Source organism: Mustela nivalis (assembly GCF_964662115.1).
Source record: "Mustela nivalis genome assembly, chromosome: 14".
In the NCBI taxonomy this organism is placed as follows: Eukaryota; Metazoa; Chordata; class Mammalia; order Carnivora; family Mustelidae; genus Mustela; species Mustela nivalis.
The window spans coordinates 46,772,506-46,790,113 of record NC_139033.1 but is presented as its reverse complement, the minus strand read 5'-3'; the positions used below and the strand labels follow the sequence as shown (position 1 = coordinate 46,790,113).

The 17,608-nt window shown below is 42.7% G+C and overlaps 1 protein-coding gene across 9 annotated transcripts in view; it reads left to right on the top strand.

The window, feature by feature from the left end:
* Positions 1-17,608, top strand: part of SLC14A1 (solute carrier family 14 member 1 (Kidd blood group)) — a 48,853-nt gene that overhangs the window by 17,180 nt on the left and 14,065 nt on the right. Inside the window, exons 1-6 of one of the 9 annotated variants that reach the window (XM_082699324.1) lie at positions 1,873-1,954; positions 2,835-2,898; positions 4,849-5,013; positions 7,172-7,288; positions 15,487-15,643; positions 16,382-16,571. In XM_082699324.1, the coding sequence (XP_082555450.1) occupies positions 4,867-5,013; positions 7,172-7,288; positions 15,487-15,643; positions 16,382-16,571 (611 nt within the window). In that variant the 5' untranslated portion in view covers positions 1,873-1,954; positions 2,835-2,898; positions 4,849-4,866. The other 8 variants (XM_082699322.1, XM_082699323.1, XM_082699329.1 and 5 more) reach the window with 8 other exon arrangements.

Sequence of the window (17,608 nt, the reverse complement as noted above, 5' to 3'; positions counted from 1 at the left end):
TAGCCTTTCCGGAAAGAGATCTGTTGTGAATAAAGACAACCGTTAAGATCCTGACCTTATTGTCTAATATCTCCCAGCCCACGTGGGATGGTGCGGCATAAAATACGTTTTTAATAAAAGCCGCTACCAAGCTGTGGGAGAGCCGGGGTGGACGGTCGCCTGTCTAGGGAGGAACAGGGGCCTAAGTTGCTGTCAGTACCCCGGAGTGCGGCCTGGACAGCAGTCTGCTGGGAAAGTGGAGGAACAAAAGCCCAGTGTGAGCATGTGGCCAGAGTGGGTAGAGAGGGGGGGAGAGAACTTTCCCGGGGCCAAGATTCTATGGAGAAACGCAGAGGAGGGAAAATTCTGCACACGTTCCGTTGTGATGGAGCCAGATGGAGGGCCGACGAAGTTCAGAGAGCCAGCCCGGGGCAGGGGGGTGCTGGGCGCTGGGGGGCACTCTAACAACGTGTGGATGGCCAAGTTGATTAAATTAATCAGTGAATTGATGAAAGGCAAACAAAAGGATCAGACGCTGGAAATATGGAACAGTGCTGAAGGACATCAAAGTACGAACTTTGGTGTTAGACTTTGGACAAGTTATTTAAACTCTGTGAGCCTCAGGTTCCTTATCTGCAAAATGGGGATAATGGCATTTACCCTCCTAGGACTTTTGCAATGGTTGAATGACCAACGGGAATAATTTGGTTTGCACAGTGCTCAGCACATACAGTGAGCCCTCAACCGCTCGTGCCATTCTTATCATGATCATCCCTATTGCTATGACGGATGGTGGCCCATTTGCATAAGAAACTCCTGGAAGCTGGTGTGCTTCCTTTCATTCCCATACCAGGCCCTATGTCCTCCTGGGATTCATTTTCTTTCAGGGTGAACTAGGAGCTTACTTTAGGCTTATTTTACCAGGACAAAATGTTGGAGGGAGATTTCCCTGAAGTTCAGAACTGTAATCATGAACCCCAACCTCTGGTCGCCCTCCTAGGTCCCTGACATGCACAGGCTGAGCGGCAGGAAGCAGGAGCAGGGGCTCCCTAGACCTGGGAACTCTGTGGTTTGGCGGGTGTCCAGTAGGGGGAGCCAGCGAGTCGTGGTTGCCTTGGGGACCTCTGACAAGGGCCATCAGCAATTCCAGGACGGGGGAGGTCCAGGTGAAAGACCAGAACATCAGCACAGCTCTCTGGGTTGTTTGGTTTTTGCTTTAGTTTTAGTTTTTGTTTTTGTTTTAATTGTGTGCTCCAGGAAGTGCACCTGAGTTAGAGTCCCGCCATCACAGAGCAAGCCACAAATACTGAATTTTAAGAAGAATGAGAGAAGAAATGGACTTTTCACTTGAATTTTAGATTCCTCTGCTATGGAATGTTTGCCTCCTGTCCAGTAAAAGGCAGCAGGCTTTGTCCTGGGATCCTCACCTGGAAAGAAGGACATTTCAGGGAAGCATTTATATGTTTGTTCCCTCCTCACTGGGAAAAAGGGCAGGTCGGTTTCCAGAAAATGAACTGCATACCCCTTGCCCTCCCCACCCGCACACCACACCCCTCAGAGCTTTGCTGGATTCTTACGCTGGTGCAGAGGCTGTGTGGAGTCTAAGAGAACGAGAAAATTCCACCCTGGAAGCAGTCCCTTTGCTCTCTGAGTCTACAGTGTAGCAACTTCACCCTCAGTTTTTAGTTTTAAGTGGTACCATGTTGGTCTTTTTTAGTTAGAAATATTCACCAAAGTATTTCAGGGTGAGGGTGGGAGCTAGAACAGGAGGGGAAGAAAAAGACGAACTTGCAGGATTGTCCCTGGGTCCAGACCTTGGAACGCCACAGGAAAATGGCAAAGCTGCTGGCACCAAATCAAGAACAGAGTGGGGCGGGGGGAAGAGGGAGAAGGAGAGGAGAGAAACATCAGCAGAGAGAGACACAGAGAGAGAGACTGAGCGAGGAAGAGAAAGAGACAGACAGACAGATATCAGGTGCAGGACAGGGGACTGGTCCTTGGTAATGCTTTGGCCGGGGCTCCTGAAGTGGGAGGAGAAAGCAGAGGGCACGGATATGCCGAACGGGGTTCTGAGTATGAAACTGCCAGGTGCCTCCTCCCAGCACTATCTGCTCCTGAGCACCCTCCCTCTTACTAGAGCCTAGCCGCCCTTTATCAGCCAGAGCCTTCTGCCCCCCGGGAAGCCAGCCGGCGCGTGAGTACCCTCCTCAGCTCTCTTCATTTCCAACTGTCCCATTACCAGCTTGTCTGCTTACTCCTAACTGTTGCTCCTGCACCCTCTTCTTTTTTTAATGGAGAAATATGCCACAGATGGTTGCAATTGAGTGGAAGCAGCAAAGTCAGAATCCTGGAAGGCTGAAAAGCAATTTACCAAAGCCGCGGGCTTCTTGCTAAAGCCTGCAAGCCATGTCCTTTGCTCATGATTTCTGAAACAGGGTGCAAGCCCCACCTGAGCTCTGTGTGCAAGAGGGGTTCGAGCAAGGGGTCCACTTTACGTGCCAAATGACTCTGGGTTCACCCAGGCTGGACAGGAGTTTCAAACTGTGTTCGTGAAATAGTTGAGTGAAGTTAGAGACGAATCAATATGACTCCAAAAAAAAAAAAAAAATAGGGTACAGGGAATGGCCCTTTCCAAATGTGGTTCTGCACCCCTCCCTGAGTGTGGCACTGAAGGGAGCGTGCTTGCTACCCACCGGGACAACCTGGGGTCCAGCCCCGGCAGCTTCTTTGCAGCTGCATTTTCTGGTGTGGAATTCAGACCCCAAGGCTTCTGGGAGTGGTGCCTTCTGAGGACAGAAGTGTTTTCACCAGGAGACACGAATACCTGACAGCATTGTCTTTGTTTCTGCTTACAGCTTTAAAGAAAACTGAGCACCTCCCACCACTTCGAACCCAAAACTACCTACAATAAAGACTATTGTAAGTACCAAATAAATGTCAATACTGAAATTCTGTTTATGAGTAAGAGCGTTTAAATGTTTTCTTCTATGTTTATATCCAAAACTTTGTTTTATTTTTTAAAGTGATGCTTGAGCCACAGAAAATTGAAGACTTTCAGGTCTCTCCAATTGCACAGATTTCTAATGTACGCTGAGTTTTATTGCATGTAAGCAAATAGGGAATGTTGGTTGAATTGAAATCCTGATATTGACTCGCATTAGAATAAGTACTGCTTTGTTCCACTAATGACTTGAGTTATGAAAGGTGATTTCTGACTCTTGCTGGAAAGCTCACCAGGTGCTGCTTCCAGAATATTCCTGCGATGTTCACTTTAGCACCTATGGGCTTGTTGTGGATGTGTCAGTGGCACAAAAGAATGAGGCTCACTTTGAGGTACATGTCTGTTTGTCAGAAGAGTTCCTGCTTCCAGCAAGGGCATAGGGTGAAAGTAGGGGTGGCAGGGTCCTTGGCTATTGTTCGCCCCCACCCCAGAGTTATTTCAAGGCAGCCATGAAGACAAGCCTGTGTGCATTATGTCACAAAGCCCTGACGCGCACTGCAGACCCCGTCACTCGGGAGCTGCTCCTTCACTGTTTACTTGAATAGAATCTCGGGAGGCAGTAATGTGCTTGGCGCCAAGAAGACAAAGATCCCCTGTTGCATAAAGCTGACTCTGCCCAGGAGACTTGGATAGTCTCCACTCTGAACCTCAGTTTCCTCTTCTATAAAGTGAAGGCTTGAGCTATGTACTCTTTACAAGCTCACCTGGATTCCAAATATTTCTCTCTGGGCTCTAAGAAAATACGATGCTGAGGTCAAGGATATTGTCTTCCTAGATGTGTGTCATTTTGGTGATGGAGGGAAATGGGGGTTTGCAGAGACCGAAGAGGGTTAACACCTACACGGAGGGAACGTGACAGTCCCTGTTTGTCTCTTTTTTTTTTCCTTTAAAAAAAAAAAACTGCATATAAAATGAGAGTCTTACCACTGGTTTTCCTTAATGCTCTTCTTTATCAAACAAACAAAAATATGTAATGCAACCCACAGACATTTCTGTTGTACTTAACTAGCCAGCTAGTTTAACCATGAATAAACATATACACGCACCATTTTTCCCCCTAAGACATGTCAATAATATTTTCCACAGTTGTGGATTTTTCAAGGCAAGCCAGTAAAAGAAAGTAAAAATTAAATAAAGGAGGGACAAAAAAGAAAAAAAAACAAAAAAACAAAAAAACGCGCACACAACTTTTCCGGAACTTGTGAAGGAAGAATGATATCTTCGAATGCAAGGGAGGATTTTTGGTTTTTGCTGGGTTTTTTTTTTTTTTTTAATAAAACTTACAAAAAGTTGCCACACTTGTTGACTTCAACTAAGAATTGTTTATCATCAACAAGGTGATATCCAGTATTTAACAATTCTTGTTCTGATACAAGAAAAGATGTCACTTAGCAGCCTCTCAGACTGGGCTCCTGCTGTGCATGAAGACAGTGGCTTGTTTCTTATTACAGAAAATAGAGCCCACCCCAGGCCTTTGTAAAGAACAAGGCCGAGGGAAATTGTTGCATTGGTGTTGGCCCCTTAACAGTCTGCCTGCAGGTCAGAGCCTGAAGCCCGCCCTTCACTGGGTGAATTGAAGCCCTGCGGCCAGGCTTCAGCTCTGCTAGCCTCCCTCTGGTAGAGAAACAGCGGGAGGTTTACTATCTTTCTTTTTTTTTTTTTTTTAAGTAAAGTAAAATGCACATCCCGTGTCTGTAGTGAGCTCACTGTCCCTCCTTGCTGCTGGAGAAGCCTGCCTTGTCCGTTGGCCGTCTCCATCTGGGGTCACGGCCGGGCTCCCAGGACTCCTTGGGGGCACTCCTGCCTCCCTCCATCCTGCATTTCCCAGGCTCATCCTGCTAATTCATGTCTTTTTGCCCTTTGTCAAGTATGGAGAGAAAGGAAGGATGAATGGACAGTCTTTGATTGGCGCCGCTGGGGACGCCCCTCGTGGTCCTCTTTGGAAGGACCCTTGTGGAGATGAGGCTGGTGAGGCCGGGCTCCGAGGCTTCGCCTGGCTCGGCGTGGTCCGGGCACACGGGCCCCCGGATCAGGTAGGCTCTGTCCGTGCAGCCTTTGTCTCGGGGAAGGCGGGCGCCTGTGCTCCAAGCTCTAGTGTGGTTTTTCCGAACGGAGCCTGGGAAGTGGGGTCCTTGTGCTCTGCTGAGGGGCGCGGCTGGGGAGCACACTCGGGAGTCTTGGTCCGGAAAGTCACGCGGCGCTCAACTGGGGTTAGACGGGAGACCATTGACCTACTGCGTTTTGGTAACAGTGGAAAGGCTAGGAAAAGGGCATCTGGGGTTTTCATCTTACCCTGCTGCTACTTATTTAGAGCTTCTTCCCCTTATTTTCTTCTTTTTAGTTAAATTTAATGTCCTAGATTTGAGAAATCAGAGCATCAGTAGAAGTCCCCCGGCTGCATTGTCCTCCTGATCAGAATCCTTTTATTTTATATTTTTAAAAGACTTTATTTATTTATTTGACACACAGTGAGAAATAGCAAGAGAGGGAACAGAAGCAAGGGCAGTGGGTAGAGGGAGAAGCAGGCTTCCTGCTGAGTAGTGAGCCCCATGCAGGGTTCGATCCCAGAACTGTGGGATCATGATCTGAGCCAAAGGCAGACGCTTAATAGCTGAGCCATCCAGGCACCCCTTGATCAGAATTCCCAAAGTTCTCCAAAGAACTGCAAAAGTCACGCGTGATAAAATTCTAGGGTGAACTACAACCTTGAAGTTACTGGTTTCTTGTAACCACTTCTCGTGACTGAGTTCTGGAGCAAGTCTTCAGGATCTGAAGGGCTCCGGAAGCTTCAGTAATTCAGAATAAATGGTTGGTGGGCGGGGTCTGCCACAGCACCAACAGTCTGCTTAACCTGGGAGAGGAGCCCTCTCTCTGGGCCATGATACCGCAACAAACCATCCCAACGTGTGGGTGCTAGAAAGACAAATCATGATAAGCCTTCTGTATGCTGGACTGTGGAATCACACAAAAATAACTCAGTCTTTCTTTCACTTTGGGAGGCTCCCCGAGGAGCTCAGGCCATGCAGGTTCAGAATCACGTCTGACCAGTTACAGTATCAGGTTTGGCATCTGTATCTCCAAAATCTCTGAGTTGATGGTGTATTTAAAACCCTCTAAAATCAATAAATATATGCCGGAAATTTTGAGAACATGAGTTCGTTCACCCTGAAATAACCTATATACCTTATTGTTTCTGTGGTTGATGGAAAAATGAGAGTGTTTGAGTTCGATGCTGCCTCTGTAGGAAGGGACCCACTTAGTTGTAGAAAAACCCAAAGCAATTGTTCGATGCTGCCTCTGTAGGAAGGGACCCACTTAGTTGTAGAAAAACCCAAAGCAATTGTGTCTGAGCTTCTGTCCTGGGAAGAAACCTGATGCCTCTCAGGAATGGGTCCTGCTTTGCCAATGAGTCAGTCACTGGAGCTGAGGAAGGAGCTTCCTGAGCAATGTTGTCAGTTATGAGATTTAAGCGGAAGATATATGAAAATAAATGATAGCCATCACTTAGATTATGAAATAAAAGGTAGTTTTTCATAATTATTAAAATTCAAATCGTTTGCCATGTTTCACTATGGGGCCAGCTGAGTTCCCCATAGACTAAGTTTTGGTTCCTGACCTCCAGCAGTTTTCAATTGAAGAATTTCTTAATGCCGGGCCACCTGGGTGGCTCAACTACTTAAGCGTCTGACTTCGGTTCAGGTTATGATCCTTGAGTCCTGGGATTGAGCCCTGCGTTGGGATCCCAGCTCAGCCAAGAATCTGCTTGTCCCTCTGCCTCTCCCCCAGCTCAAGTTCACACTTGCGCTCCCTCTACCCCCTCCCCCGCCAAATAATAAACTAAAAATGAAATCTTAAAAAAAAAAATAAAAATTTCTTTATGCCAAGGTTCATGGGCAATCTCACAAGTGCTAGAGTCTAACACTACTTTGCCAAGACGAAAGGAGCTTGGTCTAGAATTCATTGCATAAATAGCTTCTGCTTTGTGTAATGATTAGTGGTTGGCCATTGTTTAAAAGCAGGACACTTAGTCGGGTAGTGAAATAATGCAATTGAAGTGTGAGGCTACTCAATTAAAAAAAAAATCAGTTACCCACACTGATTTTTGTACTGGGATTAATAGAAACCAAACTAGAGTCAGGATTGCAAAAACTAAAAATTTTGAAAAAGCATAACTTTATTATCTTTTAATAGGTGCTTGTTGGCTATGATAAATGCAACAAGGATGGGGCCAAAACTAGCCATGAGGACCCCTTATTCACAGCCTGGCCACAGGGAGAAGATGAGCTGGTTTATCTGGATAGATTTGGGGTATTACCTTGGTCGTGTCTCCAATGCATGCCTGTGACTTCAACTCTCTATTGGTGCCTTCTGGAGTCTGATAGTTCTGATGTTTCCCTACTCCACACTTACCTGGCTGTGCTCCCAGATTTCTTGCACGCTCAAGGTGGTTTGCCAACATCTTTCTCCCCTTGCCTCCCTCTGGGATTATGTCATTGATATTCTTCTTTGGTGTCTACCATCGGCACTGTGAAAACATCTTTGTTGTCTAGAGGGTCCCATTCTGGTGATGTTGGTGCTTTCCTATCACGCAGTTATCATGAGAAGTAAAGAGTCTTGTAGTGAATGCAAGTCACGGTTATATCAGTATTTTCCTGAGGCAAGCTTGCTATAATCATGCCTTGTATATTCTTATCTTGTACAATTCTTGGATTACAATTTTTTTGTTTTTCAATAGCTTAGTTCATTTTCACCTTTTCCCGTTTCTATACCTTGTGGAATATGATACTTGACTGTTTTTAAACATTTAAATAATAAATTCCAAAAATAAAGAACATCTGAGGCAGTTGCCCGATGTGGGGACATAGTCAAGCAATCTTTGACTTGGAAAGTGTCTATGAGGGGCTTTACTTAGGCTGTGTCAACACACAGAGACTGTTTTGTAAGTAATTCTGCCTTGTCAAACCCTTACAAACAAAACCTTTTTTGAAAGAGAGAAACTTAATTTTAAAAGGCTTCTAGAGACTTCTGGGGAAGATGGCAGAGTAGTAGGAGGACCCTACGCTCAGCTCCTCCCATGGATGTGACTAGATAACACTCACATATGTGTAAATAACCCAGAAAAGGATCCAGAGGCCGGTAGAACAAACTCCACAACTAAATGTAGAGAAGAGGCCACACTGAAGAGGGTAGAAAGGGCGAAGATGCGGTCAGGAACCAGCAGACCCACAGGTTGGTCCCCATCAGGAGGGAGCCATTCACATGGAGACAGAAGGGAAACAGACCCCCACACCAGGGAACCCACACTGGGAGGCTGAATCCCCATACTATTTGGCTTTGAAAAACCAGCGGGGCTGAATTTCATGAGTTCTCACAACCAGGAGGGCTTAAAACCTGAAATTTTAAAAATCAGTGGGCTTGGCTCTAGGAGAGCAGAGTGGGAGAGAGGACACTGACAGCCCCAGGCTCACTTAAAGAGACAGCACAACAAACAGCCCCATGGAGACCTAGCATAAAAGCAGCAGTTTGAAAATGCCTGGGGCATACAGAAGGGAGAGTTATTTACTCATCTCAGAGCATGTCCTGGAGGGACAAAGATCACTGGGGGCCTCCTCCAGGAAGAAAGGAGTGGCAGGCACCATTCCCCCCCCATCCCCCCTCCCAGCATAAACACACAGCCACCTTCAGGAACCAGCCCATGGCTGACACTCTCTGTGGAACTTGCTAATTCTGCTTTGCCACTGCTCCACACCCTCCAGACCAACCTGCCTCTGTCCCAGCACTGCAGGACCCCTTTTGGTCAGAGCCCATTCAGGGCAGGGCCACAGGGTTGGCAGGGTTCAAGCAGCCCCAGTTGGGAGGAGCACCACTCCAAAGTGACTCCTGCCCCGGGGGAGACAACCACACACAGCAGTCAGACTGCAGCCCCAGCAGTGGGATCGGGGAAGAGATCTCGGGCCTGACGGCAGGCCCTGCCCACCAACAAAAGCTTCTCAGAAGACAACACAGGGAGAGCAGGCTGTGCTACTGCCTCTCTGGGAAATGCCTGGCTTGACTCAACTCAAACCCAAGGCATCAAAGACTGGCCCACTGTTAATACCAAGAGCAAACCCTTTGCCCACCACAGGCAAAGAAAGTCACTGCAGACAACTGGACTGAAGGAAAAGGCAGCTCAGTCCCCATAGTTGAGTGTGCACAACACACATAGAGGACAGCCCTGGAGCACCAGGTTCTGGGGAACACTGCAGGGCTCTGCAAAACCTCTTCTTCATAAGGCCATTACTTTCCAGTGCAGGAGACAGAGCTGACTTTTCTGACCCAGAGAAACAGATGCAGAGACTTAGACAAAATGAGGAGACAGAGGAATATGTCCCGAATGAAAGAACAGGACAGATCACAGCAAGAGATATAAGTGAAATGGAGATAAATAATGTGCCTGATAGAGAATTTAAAAGAAATGATCATAAAGATACTCACTGAGGAAAGAATGGAGGACATCAATGAGACCCTTAATGATGAGACCGACCAAAAAAAAAAAAAAAAGAACTAATCAGAATTATGAGAACATAATAAATGAAATTTAAAATACACTAGATGGGGTAAATAGCAAACTAGAGGAAGTAGAAGAATGAATCAGTGACCTAGAGGACAGAGTAAAGGAAAGCAATCAAGCTAAGCAGGTTGAAGGGGAAAAAAAACATGCAAAATTAGAACAGACTCAGAGAACTCAGTAATACCAGCAAGCATAATAACATTCACATTATAGGGATCCAGAAGAAGAAGAGAAAGAAAGGGAGGCAGAAATTTCATTTGAAGAAATAAAGCTGAAAATTTCCCATATCTAGAGAAGCAAACAGAAATCCAGATCCAGGAGGACAGAGAGCCCCAACAAAATCAAACCAAGGAAGTTCCCACCATGGCATATAGTAATTAAAATGGCCAAAAGCAGTGATAAAGAGAGAATTTTAAAAGGAGCAGGGGAAAAGAAACCACTTATGTACAAGGGAAGCTTCATAAGGCTATCAGCTGATTTTTCAACAGAAACTTTGCGGGCCAGAAGAGAGTGGCATGATGTATTCAAAGTGCTGAAAGGGTCCTGAAACAAATAATACATTATATGTTAATATTTTTAAAAAGTTCTGAAAGGGAAAAAAAAAAATCTGCAGGCAAGAATACTCTATCCAGCAAGGCTATCATGCAAAAAAGAAGAGATAAAGACCTTCTGAGACAAACAAAAGATAAGACCACTAAACCAGCCCTAAAAGAAATATTAAAGGAGACTCTTCAAGTGAAAAGGAAGGACCAGGGGCGCCTGGGTGGCTCAGTGGGTTGAGCCGCTGCCTTTGGCTCGGGTCATGGTCTCAGGGTCCTGGGATCAAGCCCCGCATCAGGCTCTCTGCTCAGCAGGGAGCCTGCTTCCTCCTCTCTCTCTGCCTGCCTCTCTGCCTGTTTGTGAACTCTCTCTGTCAAATAAATAAATAAAATCTTAAAAAAAAAAAAAAAAAGAAAAGAAAAGGAAGGACCATAAGCAAGAGGAAGGAATGTAGGAAGCACAAACGCAGTAAAAATAAGAATGTCTGTAAAAATCAGCCAAAGGACTGACAAAATGAAAGGATATAACATATAACACCATATACTTAAAATATGGGGGCAAGTAGAATACAGAAGGGTTCAAATTTAAGTGACCATCAAATCAATACATACAGACTACTATATACAGATGTTATATACAAACTGAATGGTCACCACAAATCAAAACCCAGTAATAGACATGCAAAAATTAAAGAGAAGGAATTCCAAATATATCACTAAAGAAAACCAACTAATCATGAGAGAACAAGAGAAGACAGTAACGGAGGAGAACTACAACAACAACCATAAAACAAGGAACAAAATGGCAATAAGTACTTTCCTATCAATAATTACTGTGAATGTAAATGGACTAAATGCTCCAATCAAAAGACATAGGGTGGCAGAATGGAGAAGAAGAAAGAAGAAGAAGAAGAAGAAGAAGAAGGAGAAGGAGAAGGAGAAGGAGAAGGAGAAGGAGAAGAAGAAGAAGAACAAGGGGAGGAAGAGGAAGGGGAGGAAGAGGAGAAGGGAGGAGGTATGGGGGGGGGGACACATCCATACGCTGCCTATAAGGGACTCACCTCAGAACTAAACACATTTACAGATTGAAAGTGAAGGGATGGAGAAGCATTTATCATGCAAACGGATGTGAAAAGAAAGCTGGAGTAGCAATACTTAATATCAGACAAAATAAACTTTAAAACAAAGATGATAACAAGAGACAAAAAAAAGAACACTATAATAATAAAGGGAAGAATCCAGCAAGAAGGTGCAACAATTGTAAATATTTATGCATCCAAATTGGAGCACCCAAATACTTAAAACAGTTAGTAACAAACATAAAGGAAATAATTGATTGTAATACAGTAAGAGGAGGGCACGTTAACACCCCACTTAACATCAATGGAGAGATCATCCAAAGAGAAAATCATCAAGGAAACAGTGGCTTTGAATGTCACATTGGATCGGATGGATTTTAATAGAATGAGTCAGAACATTCCATCCTAAAACAGCAGAATACACATTCTTTTAAAGTGCACATGGAACATTCTCCAGTATAGATTACATATTATGCCACAAAACAAGTCTCAACAAATTCAAAAAGACTGAAATCATACCATGCATTTTTTTTCTGACCACAACACTATGAAACTAGAAATCAATTACAAGAAAAAATCTGGAAAGAGCACAAATACATGGAGGTTAAATAACATGCTATTAAACAATGAATGGATCAACCAAAAAATCAAAGAGTAAATTCAAAAATACACGGAGACAAATGAAAATGAAAACACAAGTGTCCAAAATCTTTGGGATGCAAAAGCATTTCTAAGAAGGAAGTTCTTGGCAACACAGGTCAACTCAAGAAGCAAGAAAAATCTCAAATAAGGAACCTAATGTTACACCTAAAGGAGCTAGAAAAAGAACAAACAAAATCCTAATCAATAGAAGGAAGGAAATAATAAAGATCAGAGTAAAAATAAATGATATAGAGATTGTAAAAGCAATAGAACAGATTGATGAAACCAGGAGCTGGTTCTTTGAAAAGATAAAAAAAAAAATTGATAAACTTTTAGCCAGACTCATCAAGAAAAAAGAGAGGATTCAAATAAACAAAATCGTAAAAGAGGAGAAACAACAACTGACACCACAGAGATTTAAAAAATTGTAAGAGAATATTGTGAAAAACTAGAGGCCCACAAAATGGACAAACTAGAAGAAACAGATAAATTCCTAGAAACATCTACCCTCCAAAAACTGTATCAGGAAGAAATAGAAAATATGAACAAGCTGATCATTAGAAATTGAATCAATGATGGAAAACTCCCAACAAACCAAAGTTCAGGACCAGATGGCTTCACAGGTGAATTCTGACAAACATTTAAAGAAGAGTTAATACTTAGTCTTCTCAAACTCTTCCAAAAAATAGAAGAGGAAGGAAAACTTCCAAATTCATTCTAGGAGGCCCAAATTACCCTGATACCAAAACCAGAGATACCAAAAAAAGAGAACTATAGGCCAATATCTCTGATGAATATAGATGCAAAAGTCCTCAACAAAATATTAGCAAAACAAATCCAACAACACGTTAAAAAAATCATTTACCACAATCAAGTGGGATTTATTCCTGCAATGCAAGTGTGGTTCAATAGTTAAAAATAAATCAACATGATACCTCACATCAATAAGAGAAAGGTTAAAAATATATATGATCATTTCAATAGATGCAGAAAAAAAATTTGACAAAGGGCAACATCCATTCATGATAAAAACTCTCAACAAAGTAGGTTTAGAGAGAACATACCTCAATATAATAAAGGCCACATATGAAAAACCCACAGCTAACATCTTCTTGATGGTGAAAAATTGAGAGCTTTCCCCCTAAGATCAGAAACAAGACATGGATGTTCACCCTCATCACTTTCCACAACATAGTAGTGGAAGTCCTAGCCACAACAATCAGTCAACAAAAATAAATAAAAACCATCCAAATTCGTAAGGAAGAAGTAAAACTTTCACTATATGCAGATGATATGATGCTATATATAGAAAACCTGGAAGTTCCCACCAAAAAACTGCTAAAACTGATAAGTGAATTTAGTAAGATCCCTGGATACAAAATCAGTGTACAGAAATCTGTTGCATTTCTATACACCAATAATGAAGCAAGAGAAGTAGAAATTAAGAAAGTAATCCCATTTAAAATTGTACCAATATAATAAAATACCTAGAAATAAGCTTAACCAAGAAGGTGGAAAGCCTATACACTGAAAACTATAAAATACTGATGAAAGAAATGAAAGATGATACAAACAAATGGAAAGATATTCCATGCTCATGGACTGGAAGAACAAATATTGTTAAAATGTCCTTACTGCCCAAAGTAATCTACAGATTTAATGCAATCAATAACAAAATACCAAGAGCATTTTTTACAAAAATAGAACAAATAATATTAAAATTTGTATGGAACCACTGAAAACCCAGAATAGCCAGAACAATCTTGAAAAAGAAAAACAAAACTGGAGGTGTCACAATTTCAGATTTCAAATTATACTACAAAGCTGTAGTAATCAAAATAGTATAGTACTGGCACAAAAACAAGATGGAAAGCCTAGAAACAAACCCACAATTATATGGTCAGTTAATCTTCAACGAAAGAGGCAAGAACATGTCATGGGAAAAAAGAGTCTCTTCAACAAATGGTATTGTGAAACTGGTCAGCTACATGCAAAAGAATGAAACTGAACCACTTGCTTACAATGTAACAAAAATAAACTCAAAATGGATTAAAGACCTGAATGTGAGACTTGTAACCATAAATATCCTAGAAGAGGCAGGAATTTCTCTGACATTGGCATTTCTAGATCTGTTTCCTGAGGTAAGGGAAGTAAGAGCAAAAATAAGCTATTGGGACTACATCCAAAAAAAAGTTACTGCCCAGCGAAGGAATCAACAAAGCTAAAAGACAACCTACTGAATAGAAGATATTTGCAAATGATATAATGGGTAAAGATTAGTATCCAAAATGTATAAAGAACTTCTATGATTCAACACCCATCCCCAAATAATCCAATTAAAAATTATGGACAGAAGATGTGAACAGACATTTCTCCAAAGAAGACATCCAGATAGCCAACAAACACACGAAAAGAGGATCCACATCACTCATCATCAGGGAAATGCAAATCAAAACCACCTCACACCTTTCAGAATGGCCACAACCCAAAACAGAAAAAACAGCAAGTGTTGGTGAAGATGTGGAGGAAAAGGAACCCTCATGCACTATTGATGGGAAGGCAAACTGATGCAACCACTGTGGAAAACAGTATGGAGGTTCCTCAACAAGCTAAAAATGGAACTTCTCTACGATCCAGTAATTGCACTACTTAGTATTTACCCAAAGAATACAAAAACACCAATTTGAAAGAACATATGACCCCCCCAGCTTTATTGCAGCATTATTTACAATAACCAAATTATGGAAGGAGCCCAAGTGTCCACGAATGAATGGATAAAGAAGATATGGGGCACATACAATGGAATATTGTTCAGCCTTAAAAAGGAATGAAATCTTGCTATTTCCAACAACATAGAGCTAGAGAATATAACACTGAGTGAAATAAGACAGTCAGAGAAAGACAAATACCGATTTCACTCACATGTGGAATTTAAGAAACAAAACAAACGAAAGAAAAAGACACAAACCAAAAGCAGACTCTTAACTGTAGAGAACAAAGTGATGGTTGCCAGAGGGTAGGTGGGTGGGGGATGGGTGACACAGGTGAAGGGGATTAAGGGTTCACTTATCATGATGAGCAGTGAGTAAGGTATAGATTTGTTGAATCACTATATTGTATACCTAAAACTAACATAACACTATATGCTAGTTATATTGGAATTACAGTTAAAAACTTAATTAAAAAAAAAATAAATTCTCATCTTGGGAAGTAGCTGTTTGGTCTGCATGAGTGAGCGCCATTTTGTAACCTAACATCCAGCTCCTATAACTGACAGCATGAAGCTTAAGTACTTGGTCTTAGCTCTTCCTGTATTATTATTTCAGTCAGTATGTTGAAATGGAATATTTTTCAGTCTTTTTCACTAGACTGGGCTCTCTGAGTGCATACTGTAGGTGCTCAGTGAGTATTTGTTGAACTAGAAACTGGACCTCATGACACTCAAGGCCAGAACCTTCTCATGGTAGCATTAAAGACAATAATGACAAAAGTAGAATGGGATGTGGTTTTGGGGGTGATAATCTCCATGACAATGTTTCAAGAGGAAACGGGTGCTTTCTTAGTCCTCTGGGATGTCATGATACAAATAGATTGCTTTTAAACTCATTCTCTATGGCTAACCGCGAGCAGATGCTGGGCTGGCCAGTCTGCAGTGCTCTGACGTAGGGTGTTTATGAGCTCTGTCCTTTCCTCAAGGAGCCGGAGGAAGAGGTAACCATGGAGGACAGCCCCACTATGGTTAAAATGGACCAGGGTGAAAATCAGGTTTTACCAAGTCCAAGAAGAAGGTGTCTCCCCAAGGCACTTGGCTACATCACTGGTGATATGAAAGAATTCGCCAGCTGGCTTAAAGGTATTTATGTTTCCCTCCGTTGGGGAGATGGGGGAAGTAGCTTCGGGGGAAATAGCTTGCTGGTTCTTCTACTCTTATCTTTCATTATAGTCCCCTTTCTTCTATTGACCTCTCTCCTCTCCAGTTTTCAACTTTTTTTTTAAAGATTTTTATTTTTTTAAAGATTTATTTATTTATCTGAGAAAGATAGAGAGAAAAGGCATGAGCAGAAGGAGAAGGAGAGAGTAGACTCCCCGCTGAGCCAGGCTGTGTCAAGGCTGACACAGGGCTTGATCCCACAACTCTGAGATCAGGAGCTACAATCAAGCATTGGATGCTTAACTGACTAAGTTACCCAGGTTGTCCAAGATTTTATTCTTAAGTAATCTCCATACGAAACATGAGGCTCAAACTTAAAATCCCAAAATCAAGAGTAGCACGTTTTACCGACTGAGTCAGCCTGGTGCCCCTAACTTTTTATCTTCTAACCTGCAAGCCTCTTCAGATACTTTTTTTGTGGAGATAGTGCTTAGAGCCAGAGCCCTACTCATATTAAAGGAATGCACCTGGCTCCATCCCATAATTTTAGCCCTTAAAAACTGAAGTTTTACTATTGGTAATTCATTTCTTTAGCTTGAGAGTCTGTACCTCTGAGCATGGTGAATAAGGCCATTCAATGCTTTCAGGGTGGGCACTGGGCATGGAAAGGAACCCCTTGACTTGTCACTTCCTCAGCTCTGCTTGTCTCATCTCTTCCAGACAAACCACAGGTGCTCCAGTTTGTTGACTGGGTCCTTCGGGGCATATCCCAAGTGGTGTTCGTCAGCAACCCCATCAGTGGAATCTTGATTCTGGTGGGACTCCTGGTCCAGAATCCCTGGTGGGCACTTAACGGCTGTGTGGGAACGGTGGTCTCCACCCTGACGGCCCTATTACTTGCTCAGGACAGGTAGGTCCCTCCACCCAAGCCTGCTCTTCTTGCTTCTGAGAATGCAGGAGCCAATCCCTGACTCTGGGCATCAGTGATAAGGCCCCACCCGTCCCAGAAATACCCACCTTCATTTTACAGAACCTGTATTTGTCTTGAATCAGAGGTCAGGGGATTATTTATATATTTTATTCTTTCTCTTTAATCATTCACTAAATCATTCTTCTTTAATGATTAATCAGTTATTTGTCATGAGCATTTTATTTGGGCAAGAACGTATATGAGTTCTTTTTTTTTTTTTAGATTTTATTTATTTATTTGAGAGAGAGAGAGAGTACAAGCAGGGGGAGGAGTAGAGGGAAAGAGAAAGGTTGACGCCCCACTGAGCAGGGAGCCCAAAGTGGGGTTCAATCCCAGGATCCCAAGATAATGACCTGAGCCAAAGGCGTGAGCTTAATAGACTGAGCCACCCAGGCACCCCATGCATATGAGTTCTTGAAAAGTCTTGGTGAATGCACATCTTCTGTTGTTCTAACTATGGTGTTCCACAACTTGCTGACATGGCCATTAAAGCAATGTCGGTCAAGAATTCAGTCTGCAAGTCCCTTGTTGAGAAGGCAATCTTTGCCTAGCTGCCCACTGTCCTCAAGTATATTCCCAAATTCTAGAAGAAAAGATCACTTTTAGGGTTAAACCAGCAAAAATCCCATCATTTCCCTACATGTCCCAAAAGATTAGTTAAGGAAGACAACAGGTCAGCCTTCAGAAGTGAGGTTAAATGTCCAGGAACAAAAAGGAACCGGAGAATGAATTCGGTGCTAAGTATGTATATAAATGCAATACTCCGCCCAGTGAAAGTAATTGTTTTTCTTTGCAATAACTTGGAAATGTGTGTTTGGAGACCACAAAATGGAAACACAGGAAGATGAAAAATGTATGCTAAGTTGGAAGACTTATGTTTTTAAGGTCACAAACACTATGAAAATGAATTTACAGTTGGACAATCTTACACCTTTCACCAAGAATGTCAGACTTAGCAGTTTCACGGACCAGCTCTG